This window comes from Mauremys reevesii, linkage group 1 (assembly GCF_016161935.1).
Source record: "Mauremys reevesii isolate NIE-2019 linkage group 1, ASM1616193v1, whole genome shotgun sequence".
Lineage (NCBI taxonomy): Eukaryota > Metazoa > Chordata > Testudines > Geoemydidae > Mauremys > Mauremys reevesii.
In genome coordinates, this window is record NC_052623.1 from 288908972 (window position 1) to 288923901 (window position 14930).

At 42.8% G+C, this 14930-nt stretch overlaps 1 protein-coding gene across 6 annotated transcripts in view; it reads left to right on the forward strand.

Moving 5' to 3' along the window:
- PPP1R12A (protein phosphatase 1 regulatory subunit 12A) overlaps positions 1 to 14930 on the forward strand; it is a 213420-nt gene that overhangs the window by 64121 nt on the left and 134369 nt on the right. For all 6 annotated transcript variants that reach the window (XM_039497659.1, XM_039497673.1, XM_039497666.1 and 3 more), the window contains one exon: positions 2902 to 3032. In XM_039497659.1, the coding sequence (XP_039353593.1) occupies positions 2902 to 3032 (131 nt within the window). The remainder of the gene's footprint in view (positions 1 to 2901; positions 3033 to 14930) is intronic.

Genomic DNA, 14930 nt, shown 5'->3' on the forward strand with positions numbered 1-14930 from the left:
TTTTTTGTCAAGGCCCAAATTTCTTGGGGAAGGTCTAGTCAAGTTCCAGACTCCAGAGAAAATAATAATAATAATAAAAAAAGTAAATAAAAAGATTTTGGTGTCAGTTCAAAAGCATCTGGTTATCCGGATTTGGCCTCCGGTCCACATGTTGACTACTCCTGCTGTACAGTATACTCCCTGTACTTGGTGATTGGCATTAGTCTATGAATTTTTAACCAGAAAACAGGAATAGAAAATATCGCATATATGCATTATAGCCAGGTTAACTTTACTGTTTATACTCAACTTTTGTTTTTATTCTTCAGTGAAATATTAACAGTTACATTAACAACTTACTACGTTTAATTTCCTTTTATTTGAATGATAATATGATCTGCCCTGTACAAAGAAGGTAGAAGGGATTTTTGGAGTAATATTAAATCATTAACTTTCAGTAGTAGTGTGACAAATTTGTAGAAAATTATATCAAAGTGAAAGTATATTATAAATGGTCACTTTATTTGTGTTGTATCTGAAGAATAATACTTCTGAGGGGTTTAGGACCTCTTCAATAGAGGTGTTTCTTTCAATTGCTTGGCTTGTTGGAGTTGGGGGGAGGCATATTGTGGCATAGTTTAGTAGGTTAAACTCTGAGGAAAGGTCCTGTGCATGTGTCTGCTTGAGTCCTTGCTGTCCTAAATCAAAAAGGGCCTTCTCTCTGCATTCTGCTCTGCCCTTTTAAGGGCAGCAGTATGGAAGTAGGCAGGGAAACCTATTGAATACCCCCTTCTGAGGAAAAATACTCTAACATGGAGGAGGAAAGCAGAACAGCAGGTGGTCAAGTTGAGGAACTAGAAGATGTCTGTTCTTGTATATTTGTGCAGCACCAACAAAGGTGAATATGTGGTAATTCATGCAGCTGTATAACAAGCAGAATACACAGAGCTGTGTCCCTAGAAAACATGTGGATTATCTCTTGCAATACACTGAAATTGATACTCAGACATGTCTTTTAAAGGCACAAATTCATAGACAGCCAAAAGGTATATAGTAGCTCAGGGGTGGGCAAACTATGTCCCGCAGGCCATATTCGGTCCACCGGCTGTTTTAATCCGGCCCTTGAGCTCCCGCTGGGAAGCGGGGTCTGGGGCTTGCCCTGTTTTGATGCTCCAGCCGGGGAGCAGGGTCGGTGGCTGCTCTGCGTGGCTCCTGGAAGCAGTGGCATGTCCCCCCTCCGGCTCCTACACGTAGAGGCAGCCAGGGGGCTCTGCTCCGTATGCTACCCCAGCCCCAAGCGTCGCTCCTGCAGCTCCCATTGGCTGGGAACCATGGCCAATGGGAGCTGCAGGAGGTGACTCCTGCAGATGGAGCAGCATGCAGCAGAGCTGCCTGGCTGCACTTCCGTGTAGGAGCCAGCGGATGGACATGCTGCTGTTTCCGGAGAAGCTTGAGGTAAATGTTGCCCAGAGCCTGCACCCCTGAGCCCCTCTCCCCCCGCCCCAATGCCCTGCCCCAGCCCTGATCCCTCTCCCACCCTCCGAACCCCTCGGTCCCAGCCTGGAGCACCTTCCTACACACCAAAGCCCTCATCCACAGCCCCAGCCGGAACCCTCCCCCCACACCCTGAATTACTCATTTCTGGCCCTACCCTGGAGTCCACACCCCCAGCCAGACCCTTCATCTTCCCCCCCCGCACCCCAACCCCAATTTCATGAGCATTTATGGCCCGCCATGCAAGTTCTATATCCAGATGTGGCCTGCGGGCCAAAAAGTTTGCCCACCCCATAGTAGTTTAAAGAATAAAAAGGTAGCATGGAATGTCATTTGCAGTGGAAACTCCATGAAGTTGTAGAAATGCAATATTACTTCTCATTCTGTACTTTTATGCCCAATCTGCACTATAGCTAAAAACCAAAACCATAGTGGGGCACCAGTTGTTAAAACTGTAGTCCTCCGTCCCAGTTAAAACAATATCATTTTATGATATAGGTAGAACCTTAACTGGTTTTCTAAACCGTGCTGAAGTACCAACACGAGTTAACTTACTTGAGTATGTAGCATAGCTTGGGGAACAGATTTGGTCCCGTATGGAATATTAAATGGAGCCATGTTGTAACCAGGTTCCCCAGCATAGTTATAGTTGTAAACAAAGCTTTATAGGAAAGGCCCTACTTAATTTGCAATGTTGCGGATCCCTCATTATTAGGTCTCCATTTTTATTTTAATTAGCTTACTTGCCACAGTCCAAAATTTTGCATATGTTTTGAGTATACAGTTAGTTCTGTACTGCACTAATATTCAGTGCCTGTAAAAATGTAAAAGACAAATGTGACTGGACTTGATTTCTACATTAGTTGGTTAAAACTTTTAGTCTTCTGAATTTTATATTGTACCAGTCACTTTTTTTAGTGACTGTAATATAGCTGTAGCAAAGTATCTGGTTATTTATTTATTTATTTATTTTTTAAAATTAGACTGCATAACATAGAGGGTAGCCTCATAGCAGAGTGTATATATTGTTCCAGCAAATTTTTCTTAAACAAATAGGTCTAGTCCGGCTTTTTCAAATTACTGCTGTTAATAAAGGTCCGTTACAATATTGCTTTTCCGTGATTTTCCATGTCTTGTGTGCAACTTTGCCGCAATTATTTGAAGATCATCCCGTGATTCAAGTAGGGACTTATTTAGGAAAAAAAAAATAGGCCTTAGGTAGAACAAATCCATTTGAGGACTTGATAGATGTTTTAGCTTTCTTGTGCAGTTTTTCCTGTTTGTTTTGTTTGGTTATTTGTTTGGGAATTTTCTTTTTGATAAAGAACTAAAACTTCAGTGTTCTTTTTTTCTGAAGGTTTTTCCTAGAAAAAAATTAATTTGAAGCAAGACTTTAATGTGAATTTTTTAATGTTTCTTTCCTTCTAGGCTTGCATAGATGATAACGTAGATATGGTGAAATTTCTGGTGGAAAATGGAGCAAACATTAATCAACCAGATAACGAAGGTTGGATACCTCTACATGCGGCTTCATCCTGTGGATATCTTGATATAGCAGAGTAAGGACTCTTTCTCCTATATTAAAAACATTTGTGTATATATATTACTGTTTTGCTGATAGACTGTCAGGAGCAGATGGCATTCATAAACAAGTGTTTTTAACTTTAAGTTGTGGAGCTATCAGACATTTTGTATATTATACTTTTTAGCTGTCTCTATTCTTTTATGTACATACATACCTATTGGACATCTTAAAGTAGCTTATTTTCCTTTTTAGACTCCTTATCCAGCCAGTTTTCATAGGGCCCATCCACATAAGTCTCAACCGTCAAGTGACAGTTTCAAAGCTCTTTTCCCTGTAGTACAGTTGGGACTTAATTTTTTTTTATTTTTATCCTATAAGCAGGTTGAAGCCATGTCCAAGGTTAGTACCAGTTCATAATAGGTCCCATTCTTGGTTGTATTGGCAATTTTGATGCTTCAATTTTTCAGTTGTGTGATTGTGTAACTTCCTCTCCTGGTTCTTCTGGTGGTGTAAATTAGAACAGACTGTTAGGGTCAGTGTTAAGGGTCAGTTATTGACATAATTAGTCAGACACCCACAGAGTCCAGGAAGAGGCGTCTTTTTCTTCAAGAAGGCTGCTGAGTGCTTGTGAATATGACATGATAGCAACTGGAGAAATTTAGTTATCTATGAAATCATTGTCTCCACTGGAAGGAACAATCTGTTGATGATTTTATTAATTACAATGAGTTATCTGAGTTCACCAACAACACTCATTCATGAAGATAGACTTGATTTCCAATCAATTATCAATGAAGATAAATTGCTAGCTATCTTGGGCCTCCACGCCTCAGTGGATACAGTCTCCCACTTGATGGGAACTTCATGATTCTGGCTGTGTGGCTCCAGATTTTCCAGAGAAATTCAGTCTATCATGATCTGGCGTTTGAGGGCAAAAAAAGGAATCATTACATTCCCTCAGAGTCGAGCAATCCTTCACTCGCTGAGTATCAACCATAGGTCTAAACCCTACAAGTGACAACCAGCTCCCAAGCATTCTGTAATCAGAGGATGGGCGTATGAACTGCCTAAGAAATGCTACAGGATGATGTAAAGTGTAAACAACATCATCCCTTCACTCTACTTGCAGCCTCAGCCTCCCACCAAGAAAACCTTTTGACAGGACTTTTGAGAGCTTTAGTTTAGTCCCCACCTGCCAGAGTTATATGTTCAGGATTCTTATACACCGTTTGCTGGCTGCCTAGCTAATTTTTCCCAGGCTTAGTACCATATAACATCAGATAGATGGGTTCTGGAAACAATCACCACTGGTTATATCAGTAGTGGGCAGCCAGTGGCCCGCGGGCTTCCTGCGGCCCATGAGAGTAAACTGATTGCAGGCCCCGAGACATTTTGCGGACATTGACCATCCACAGGCATGGCCCCCCGCAGCTCCCAGTGGCCACGATTTGCCGTTTCCCGCCAATGGGAGCTGCGGGAGGTGGCGGGCCACAGGGATGTCTGCAAAATGTCTTGCAGCCCACAATCAGCTTATCCTGATGGGCCATATGCTGCCCACCACTAGGTTATCTGATAGAGTTGCCCTCTCTTCCCCCTTCGCTTCCCTCTTCAGGAACTCCTCTCGTTAGTGGATGCTCAGACAAGAAGTAGACTCCCTGTTCTGTGTGGGAGCCATAGAACTGATACCTCTTCAACATAGGAGAAGAGTATTTTACCCAAGATATTTCCTCAGCCCCAAAAGGGAAGGAGGCCAAAGGCCCATACTAGATCTCAACTGAACATTTTCATCTGTGGTTCAGATGGTAAATGTTTAGTGAGGGCTTCAGTAATCTCCTCACTAAACAAGGGCATCTGGTTCATAGCTCTCAATTTAAGAGTTATTTCCAAATAGACATCCCTTCTGCACATAGGATATTCCAGAGATTTGCCATGGGCCCAGGCCATTACCAATACAGAGTGCTTCCCTTCATTTCTCAACAGCACCAAGAGTATGTACAAAGGTGTTACTTGTAGTGGCAGCTCACCTATGTTCTCAGAGTTCTCCTACTTAGATGACTGCTCACAGAGAAATCCTATTAGGAGGTGCAGAGCCGCCTTATAGGGTTGTTTGCCCACCTCCATGAACATATGGCACAGGGTACTTGGACCCCTCCAAGAATCTTGCACACAAACCTTCTGAAGCTGTGTGCAGTGCACAAATCCTGCAAACAATTCCTCCTCTTTAGTTGGGCCTTTCAAATCTGGGTCATGTCAGACAATGTGACAGGCTTACTATATCAACAAAGAAAGTGGGGGGAGCAAAGTCCACCCTTCTTTTCATAGAAGTGGTCAATCTACAGAAGGGTTGCACTCACCACCATGTCGCCCCCTTCCACTGCAGAGTTTCTAGGAATGTATAACACATTGGCAGACAGCCTCAGCAGAAAGTTCTCCAAAGACTGCGAGTGGGAGCTATGCAACTTGCTGCCACAGACAGCTGTTGGAAGTGGAGATTTCTGTTGTGGGATCTCTTTGCATCTCAGGAGAACAAGAAGTGGCTGACCACCTGCTCCAAGCAATTTAGGGCCACAATTCCAGAGCTGATGTGCAATTTACCACCCATCTTTCTCTTATCTTGAGTCCTGAGGAAGATTAAACAAGCTGGAGCATTGGTTATCCTCATTGCTCCTGAATAGCCCAAGCACTTCTGATCTCCGAGTATTTTTCAGAACTCCTCACATCCATGTATCCATATTCCTCTCTTCCCAGACCTACTAACTTAGGACAAAGGCAAGATAAGACACTCCAGCCCAGCATACCTTTATCAAAAAGTGTGGTGTTGGATGGATGACAGACCTAGAAAAGTCATATAAGGGGTGATACAATCCATCCTTAGCAAGAGTAGGAAAGATTCCATGAGAAAATGCTACATAGCAAAATGGAAAAGATTTCGATACCTGATGCCAGCATCATTAGATTCCCCTGAAAATGTCTGACATCCCTACAATTGTGTTATCTCTAAAAGTGACAGGGCTATCCATCAGCTCCTCGTGAGCCCACTTGGCAGCTGTTAGCACTTTTCACCCTCCAGGGGACTGTCTTTGCTCATATTATAGTGAGATTTCTGAAAGGACTGATCCAGACCTTTCCTTCAGTGCTGAATCTACCCATTTATGGGACCTCAGTCTTGTCCTGTCAACACAGATGACTACCCCATTCTAACCTGTAGCCTCCTGTTGATTAATACATTTCTTTATGAAGGTTGCATTTCTGATTGCAGTCACCTATGCTAGAAGAGTGTGTTGGGTGTCCTTATGGCTGACCCTCTCTCTATAGCCTTTCATAAGGATAAACTTTCCTGGAGATTATACCCTAAATTGACTTCTAAAGTCATCTCCGGGACCCCAGTGCCCTTTACCTCGGAGTTCTGCCTCAGCAGTACCCCACCACGCTCTGGGTCTCCCTTCCCAGGGGATCTCCCAACCCTCTCAACCCACCTTGCCTCAGTGGCTACTGCCAGTCATATAGCCCTCCGCTCACTGGGGAAGACTGTAGTCTGTAAAGGCCACTCATCATTGGCAAGGGGTTTGGACCAGCTGCCTCTCCCTAAACCCTCTGCAACCCCAGTACCTGTTTTGGCCTTTTCCCAAGGCCTGCAGCCTCGGGAGTTGCCAGGCCAGAGCTCCCTGGGCAGCCAGGTCCTTCTCCCTCCAAGGCTGGAGAGAGAGACTTCCAACTCCTGGCTCACAGCCCTTTTATAGAGCCAGCTGTGGCTGCTTCCCCAATCAGCCTAGCCTTTCCCAGCTGCAGCCCTCTGCAGGGCTGCTTTTAACCCCTGTTCTTGAGGCGTGTGGCAGCTGCCCCACTACACAGATCACTCAAAAGACAGTAATTGGATGAAGTTCCAGGAATCCGAGAGGATCCTGAATGCATGGGAGATAACTTCATCTCCTTACAGAGTCTGTCCAAAAGGATTTCATGCTGCATCCTGCTTTGTTGTGAGCTCCTCAGGATGTGAGGGCCCACTCAACTAGAGCCCAGGCTACGTTAGTAGCCTTGCTTCAAGACCTCCCTTTCTCAGAGGTCTGCAGCACAATTCTGTCCATACCTTTGTGAGACATTATGCTCCCAGTACAAGTGTCTACAGCAGAAGCATCTCTCCAAGCTGTGGTACAGTAAAGTTTCTTCCATTCTCCTTCTCAATAAATACTGTTAAGTCACCTCAAGTAGAATACACATAGGTACCATGACTTGAAAAAAGGATGGTTACTTTCCTTGTACAGTAACTGGAGTTCTTAGAGATGTGTGGTCCCTATCTGTATTCCACTACCCATCATCCTTCCTCTCTTCTGCAGAGCCTTATCATACGGTTATTTGCAGTGAAAGGTGACTGGAGAGACTATCTTATGCCCTTGGTTCAAAGCATGAGGAGGAGAAGAGTGCAGGGACAAACTAATGGATGCTGCTGGCAAAAATCTTCCAGGCTCAGGCACATGCAGTGCATGCACATCTCCAGTGGAATACAGATAGGGACCACACCTTCTGAAGAACTCCAGTTACTATACAAGGTGGTAACCATTCTTTTGTATCACTAAAGTTTTGTTTTCCCGACACTTCAGGCTTCTTTTCAGCAAAGTTCATATAGTAGTATAGATTGTCATGGATTTACAAGACTATAAAGAAAAGCCAATATATTTTTTTAAAGGCCGTGAAGACTTTTCCAAACATACATCAAGACAAGCGTATGAATTCAAGCATTCATCTTCTTTCTAGCATTTCCTTTATGATGTGAAGATTGTGTTTTTGGTGTGGAGTGACTCTTGCTCCTTCCTTGCTTGCTTTTTGCATCAAAGGGCTCGTGGGAGTGTATTCTGGTGACTGTCCTGCTCTCATTGAAAAAAGACTGTGAGAAAGTGGAGTGTTGGATCTTTGTACTGCCCACCCTGCAGCTGCTGAAACACTTCCGCAGCCAAGTAATCTGCTCTTGCATCCCCTGCTACTGTTGTAAGGGATCCCTAGAGGCTTCCTTTCAGACTTAGAAGGGGGTTACAGTTTCTTTTTTTTAAAATGATGTACTTTGTTTATAAATCTTAACTTATTGCAAAGTCAGGGTCATTGGGGGGGGAAAATGTTGTACTAAATTTTACTTTTAATTTTCTCAAGTTTCTTACCTTGATAATCCGGAGCTTGAAGCAAGATAAAAAAGGGAACTTTCCCTCCAAGTATTGCTGCTCTGAGTTGTAGGGGGCATCTAATGCCAAATACATAATATATAAATTACACACATAAAAGTACATTAAACATTAAGGTTGCCTACTTGATTTTTGTAGTCTTTTAACATATGGTTGTATATATATTAATTTTCTAGGTTTAAAAAAATATATTAAAGAAACAGATTCCATCATATGGCATCGTAGTGACATCCATGTGGTCATCCAGGAGGGTTGGAACCTTCAGGTCTACTGCACAGACCATTGCCATTTGAGCTCAGGGAAATAACTGATAGAGGATGACAACCTCTACTACTGCTATGTGGAGCAGCATTAGAGGGGGATGAGGCATGTTGCCAATGGGCTTCACGTATATTTACTCACGGTAGAGGGATGGTGAGAGTCATGAATCTTGGATTCCAATCCAGGATCTGGCAGAGGGTGTGTTCTCGTGGGTCACAGGCCCTTCTGTCCCTTCTCCTCCAATCTTTCTCTATCCCAGTCCTGTCTCTTTGCTACCTCAGCTCCTCTGTCCAGTCCCATTCTTCTTGCCTAACTACTGTTTCCCAGTCCGAGTTTCTCTGTGTTTGTACGGGTAATTTAGTTAAGTGGGATGCTGGAAAGCTGACATTATCGCTATAGGACAGAGTTAAAGCTTGCAGTGTACAATAGTGCTACTGGTAAGTTGCGAGTCTGTGGCTGGAGGAATAGATATTTTATGCCACCTCACAGTACATAACTCTTCATTTCCCTGCTTTTTCGACTGGGTATATTATGTATATACAACAAAGCTTTTAATACGTTTATTTGTTTTAGGCTTTTTAACTGGCAGGGAAAATTCCCCTGCCAAGCAGAAGTCTGAGCTCCCTTACTGAGCCTCCATAATACAGTACCTTTTCAAACGATTGTTCAAACATTCACCAGTCCTTGCAGTCTTGTGTTGTAGGAAAATTTGTTCTGTTTAGACATCTGGAGTGAAGTGGGAATAGTGCACGCTTCTCAAAGGTTAAACCTGCCTGTGTGTGGCACAGGAAATGTCCAAAATGAGGAACATGTGACTGTTTTATAATGGTCTTAAGTATAAAATCTGCTTTTTAAGGGCGTCTTCTCATTTTGTGAATCTAAATTTTGGAACCTTGTCACCCTTCTCTTCCACAAATTAATCTGTAACAGATTAAAAACAAATTTTATACATAACCTGTTATCTGTTGCTTAGGCTGTGATGCTCAGTAGAGCATGTGTATTCTACCTTTTGCTTATTTGGAGCCCAAGGGGATGGGGATTGTTGTGTGGGGACAGTGTCTGAAGAAAAGTCCTTGCTCAGCCTTCTTGTGTGGACTCAAGGAGGGAAGGTGGTTTATGGTTTTATGCCACAAAGTTCAGTTAATGCAGTCCCCTCATAGTTTATCTGATCCACTTCCAAAAAACAGTTCTTATGTTCATGATATATACACAGAAGTCAGATAAAAAGATATTCTTGCTGGAAAGTTGAAAAATAATTCTACTTTTGTTCTTAGAATTCAGAACGATTACATCAAAGAACCCCAAAACAGAGACACAAAGCAGGCTTCTCCTTCAAACCAAGAGGTACAGCTCTCCCCACCTTACTCTAGGCTGGCTTTCTACACACTACACACCTCTACTCCAATATAACGCGACCTGATATAACACGAATTTGGATATAACGCAGTAAAGCAGTGCTCCGGGAGGGGGGCAGGACTGCACACTCTGGTGGATCAAAGCAAGTTCAGTATAATGCGGTTTCACCTATAACACGGTAAGATTTTTTTGGCTCCCGAGGACAGCGTTATATCGAGGTAGAGGTGTAACTGTTGTTCCCAGATCGCATGCCTCACTACAGAGCCCCCTGCCCTGCAAGCAGGACCAGAACCCTTGCTGCTGCCCTCCCCCCCCACGCACAGCATTAAAGAAATAGCTTGCCATTCCAACAGAGTCTTCAGGACACCACACCTTCAATGAATGCAGTGCATCCTGCCAAAGTTAATGCCAGCCTCCCACCTCATGCAATGATTCAGGAAAATCTCACTCCCTTACACACACACACACAATTAATGCAGGAACTCTCTATTCTAAACCCTCATTGGGCTGACTACCTCCCTCCTAATGGCCCAGTTAATGTCTGCCTTCCCTTTTAGAGGATGGCAGTGGTAGCTACTGCTGCTCAGTGACTCTCAGATGTTGCAGTTGAGAGACCAGGGAGGGAAAGAGAAAAGCTGCTCAGGAGCTGTTTTTGAACAGGGGGAGGGAGTGGGAGAAAGAGAGAAACTGTTGGGCAACACGTTTTTAACAAGAGGGAAGGAGGGAACAAAAATAATTCAGCCACTCCCTTCTTTTCCCCACCTATGACTGGGCCAGCAACTTCCTACCTGAAAACTATTGTTGGTTCCTTCTGGTTTATTTCCTTCTGTCACTTACATCTCTTTTGGGCTTTAGAGTGATAGAGAGGGGCCTAAGGCCCCAGAGCTCCAGGAGGAGCATCTTCTCTTGCCTGCTTCCAATCCCCTGTCACAGAAAATACCACATGAGAATGCACTGAAGTATAAATAAGGTATTCATAGATTCCAAGTCCAGAAGAGACTATTGTGATAATCTAGTCTGACCTCCTGTATAACACAGGCCACTGAAATCCCCCAAAATAATTCATAGCTCATATGTTTTAGAAAAACATCCAATCTTGATTTAAAAATTCAGTGATGGAGACTCCACCATGATCCTTGGGAACATGTCACCCCATAACCTTCTCTTTATTAAGCTAAATAGGTTGAGCTTCTTAAGTCTGTTACTCTAAGACAGGTTTTCTAATCCTTTCATAATTTATGTGGCTCTTCTCTGAATCCTCTCGAGTTTATCAACATCCTTCTTGAATTTTAGGCACCAGAACTAGGCACAGTATTCTAACAGCGTTTTCAGATAGGGTAAATACAGGGATAAAATAACCTCTCCACTCCTACTTGAGATTCCTCTGTAGTATGCATCCCAGGATCACATTAGAACTTTGGCCACACTAGAGCTTACGTTCAGCTGATTATCTATTATGACCCCCAAACCTTTTTTCAGAGTAACTGCTTCCCAGGTTAGCGTCCCCCATTCTATAAATATGGGCTATACTCTTCCTCAATGATGTATACATTTACATTTAGCCATATTAAAACACACATTGATTTGCACCCAGTTTACCAAGTGATCCAGATTGCTCTGTATCAGTGACTTGTCCTCTTCATTATGTAACACTCCCCAATTTTTGTTTCATTTGCAAACTTTATCAGTAGTAGTTTTATGTTTTCTTCCAGGTCATTGAAAACATGTTAAATAGTGTAGGGCCAAGAATTGATACCTGCGGGACCCAACTGGTAACACACCTGCTCAGTGATAATACCCCACTTACAGTTACATTTTGAGACTTATCAGTTAGCCAGTTTTAATCCATATAATGTTTGCCGTGTTAATGCCAGGCTAAATTCTAATGAGGAAAATAGAAAGGAGCATAAACAATGGCAAAAATATAATTAGGAAGGCCAAAAAAGAATTTGAAGAACAGCTAGCCAAAGACTCAAAAATTAATAGCAAAATATTTTTAAGTACATCAGAAGCAGGAAGCCTGCTAAACAACCACTGGGCAATCGAGATGCTAACAGGGCAGTCAAGGATGATAGGGCCATTGCAGAGAAACTAAATGAATTCTTCGCATCATCTTCATGGCTGAGGATTTGACCTGAGCCATTCTTCTTAGGTGACAAATCTGAGGAACTGTCCCAAATTGAGGTGTCATTAGAGGAGGTTTTGGAACAAATTGATAAACTAAACAGTAATAAGTCACCAGCACCAGACAGTATTCACCCAAGAGTTCTGAAGGAACTCAAATGTGAAATTGCAGAACTACTAACTGTAGTCTGTAACCTATCATTTAAATTAGCTTCTGTACCAAATAACTGAAGGATAGCTAATGTGACGCCAATTTTTAAAAAGGGCTCCAGAGGAGATCCAGGCAACTACAGACTGGTAAGCCTGACTTCAGTACTGGGCAAACTGGTTGAAACTATAGTAAAGAACAAAATGGTCAGACACATAGATTAACATAATTTGGTGGGGAAAAGTCAGCATGGTTTTTGTAAAGAGAAATCATGACTCACCAATCTACTAGAATTCTTTCAAGGGGTCAACAAGCATGTGGTGACGGGGGGATCCAATGGATATAATGTACTTAGATTTTCAGAAAGCCTTTGACAAGGTCCCTCACCAAAGGCTCTTACGCAAAGTTACCTGTCATGGGATAAGAGGGAAGGTCCTCTCATGGACTGGTAACTGGCTAAAAGATAGGAAACAAAGGGTAGGAATAAATGGTCAGTTTTCAGAATGGAGAGAAGTAAATAGTGGTGTCCCCCAGGGGTCTGTACTGAGACTAGTCCTATTCAACATATTCATAAATGATCTGGAAAAAGGGGTAAACAGGTGGCAAAATTTGCAGATGATACAAAACTACTCAAGATGGTTAAGTCTCAGGCAGACTGCGAAGAGCTACAAAAGGATCTCTCAAAACTAGGTGACTGGGCAACAAAATGGCAGATGAAATTCAATGTTGATAAATGCAAAGTAACGCAAAATGGAAAACATAATCATTTTAAAGATAAAATGAAGGGGTCTAAATTAGCTGCTACCACTCAAGAAAGAGATCTTGGAGTCACTGTGGATAGTTCTCTGAAAACATCCACGTACTGTGCAGCAACAGTCAAAAAAGCAAACAGAATTTTGGGAATCCATAAGACTGGGATAGATAATAAGGCACAAAATATCATATTTCCTCTATATAAATCTATGATATTCCTACATCTTGAATACTGTGTGCAGATGTGGTCACCCCATCTCCAAAAAGATATATTGGAATTGGAAAAGGTTCAGAAAAGGGCAACAAAAATGGATTAGGGGTATAGATCAGCTTCCAGTCTTATTAATCTCTTCTCATACGGGACTTTTCAGCTTGGAAAAGAGTTGATTAAGGGGGGATATGATTGAGAGCTATAAAATCATGAGTGGTGTGGAGAAAGTGTAAATAAGGAAGTGTTATTTACTCCTCCTCATAACAGAAGAACTACGGGCCACCAAATGAAATTAATAGGCAGCAGATTTAAAACAAAAGGAAGCATTTCTCCACACAGCACACAGTCAACCTGTGGAACTCTTTGTCAGAGGTTGTTGTCAAGGCCAAGACTGTAACAAGGTTAAAAAAAGAACTAGATAAATTCATGGAAGATAGGCCCATCATTGGCTTTTAGCCAGGATGGGCAGGGATGGTGTCCCTAACCTCTGTTCGCTAGAAGGCGGAAATGAGCGATGGGATGGATCTCTTGATTACCTGTTTAGTTCATTCCCTCTGGGGCACCTGGCATTGTCACTGTTGGAAGACAGGATACTGGGCTAGATGGACCTTTGGTGTCACCCAGTATGGCTGTTCTTACTACTTGCAGCTTTTGAAGCCTTAATATGTTTAGATTGGCTCAGATGACAGGGCATTTCATTACATAGCTGTATGTTTTAAGATTGCTGCTTGCAAGTGGATGTATGGCTGCATCATGAATTAAGCTAAAATGTTCATAGTATTTGTGGGGGGTTTTTAAATGAAAATTCTTCAGATTTGCTGGCAAGTACTACTCATTATGGCTAATGTACGCACACATCTTTGTTCAGATGTTTAGCTGCTTGAGTGCTGGTAGGTATTTCTGATATTTAATTACTAGTAAATACTATACAGCTTTAATTAGGTCTTCAAACAAGCATCTGTCACACTCTAAGATCATGTCTTCACTACAGACTTCAATGCAAGTTACATCAGCATAAAACTACTGTAATTACTAAATTCGTTGTGCGCTTTGCGTACTTGGCACCTTGCACTGGCACTTCGCATACTCACCAGGAGTGCTTGTGTTGATGCACAGTGTGGTGCGCTGTGGGTAGGTATCCTACTATGCAACCTGCCACCATCCACCACACCATCTTTTGGGAAGTTTTGGCAATGCATAGTGGGGCAGAAACTAGTTATTCAGGGTGACTGGGAGCAATAGGTCAACTTCTCAGCATGCAGCTGTCTCCATCTCATAATGTCATCTGTATACTATAATTTTCACACCATTTAAAAAAAATCCCATGAACCTATGTGGCCCTTCTCCCTGTCAGTCATCTCTGACAGAAGCCTGGAGCTGCACAACCCTCCACTGTTCTCGTAAGTATTGCAAGCACAGGATGTACAATCCTCCAGTATTTGCAGAGCGATAAGAAGAACAGAATCAGCAGGAACATGATTTCTTGGAGGACAGATTTGCTGTGGGACATAGTAAGAACCAGTTCAAGGTTGTTGGTGGCATTCATGGAGCAGCAGCAGATGGAGCACTGCTTCTGGGCCCAAGAAATGTGCACTGACTGGTGGAATTGCATCATAATGCAGGCTTGGGATGATGAGTAGTTGCTGCAGAAATGTCAGATGCGTAAAAGCACATTCCTAGGTCTGTGTGCTGAGCTCATTCCAGTGCAGGCACAACAAAATGAGAGCTGCATCGACAGTGGAGAAGTGAGTGGCATTCACACTGTTGAAACTTGCGATGTCAGATTGCTGCTGGTTAGTGGAAAACCCACTTGGCGGGGGGGAGGGTGTTGTCATGCAGATGTGTAGGGCCGTTAATCATCTTCTGCTATGCAGGACTGTGACTATTGGCAGTGTGCCGGATGAATTT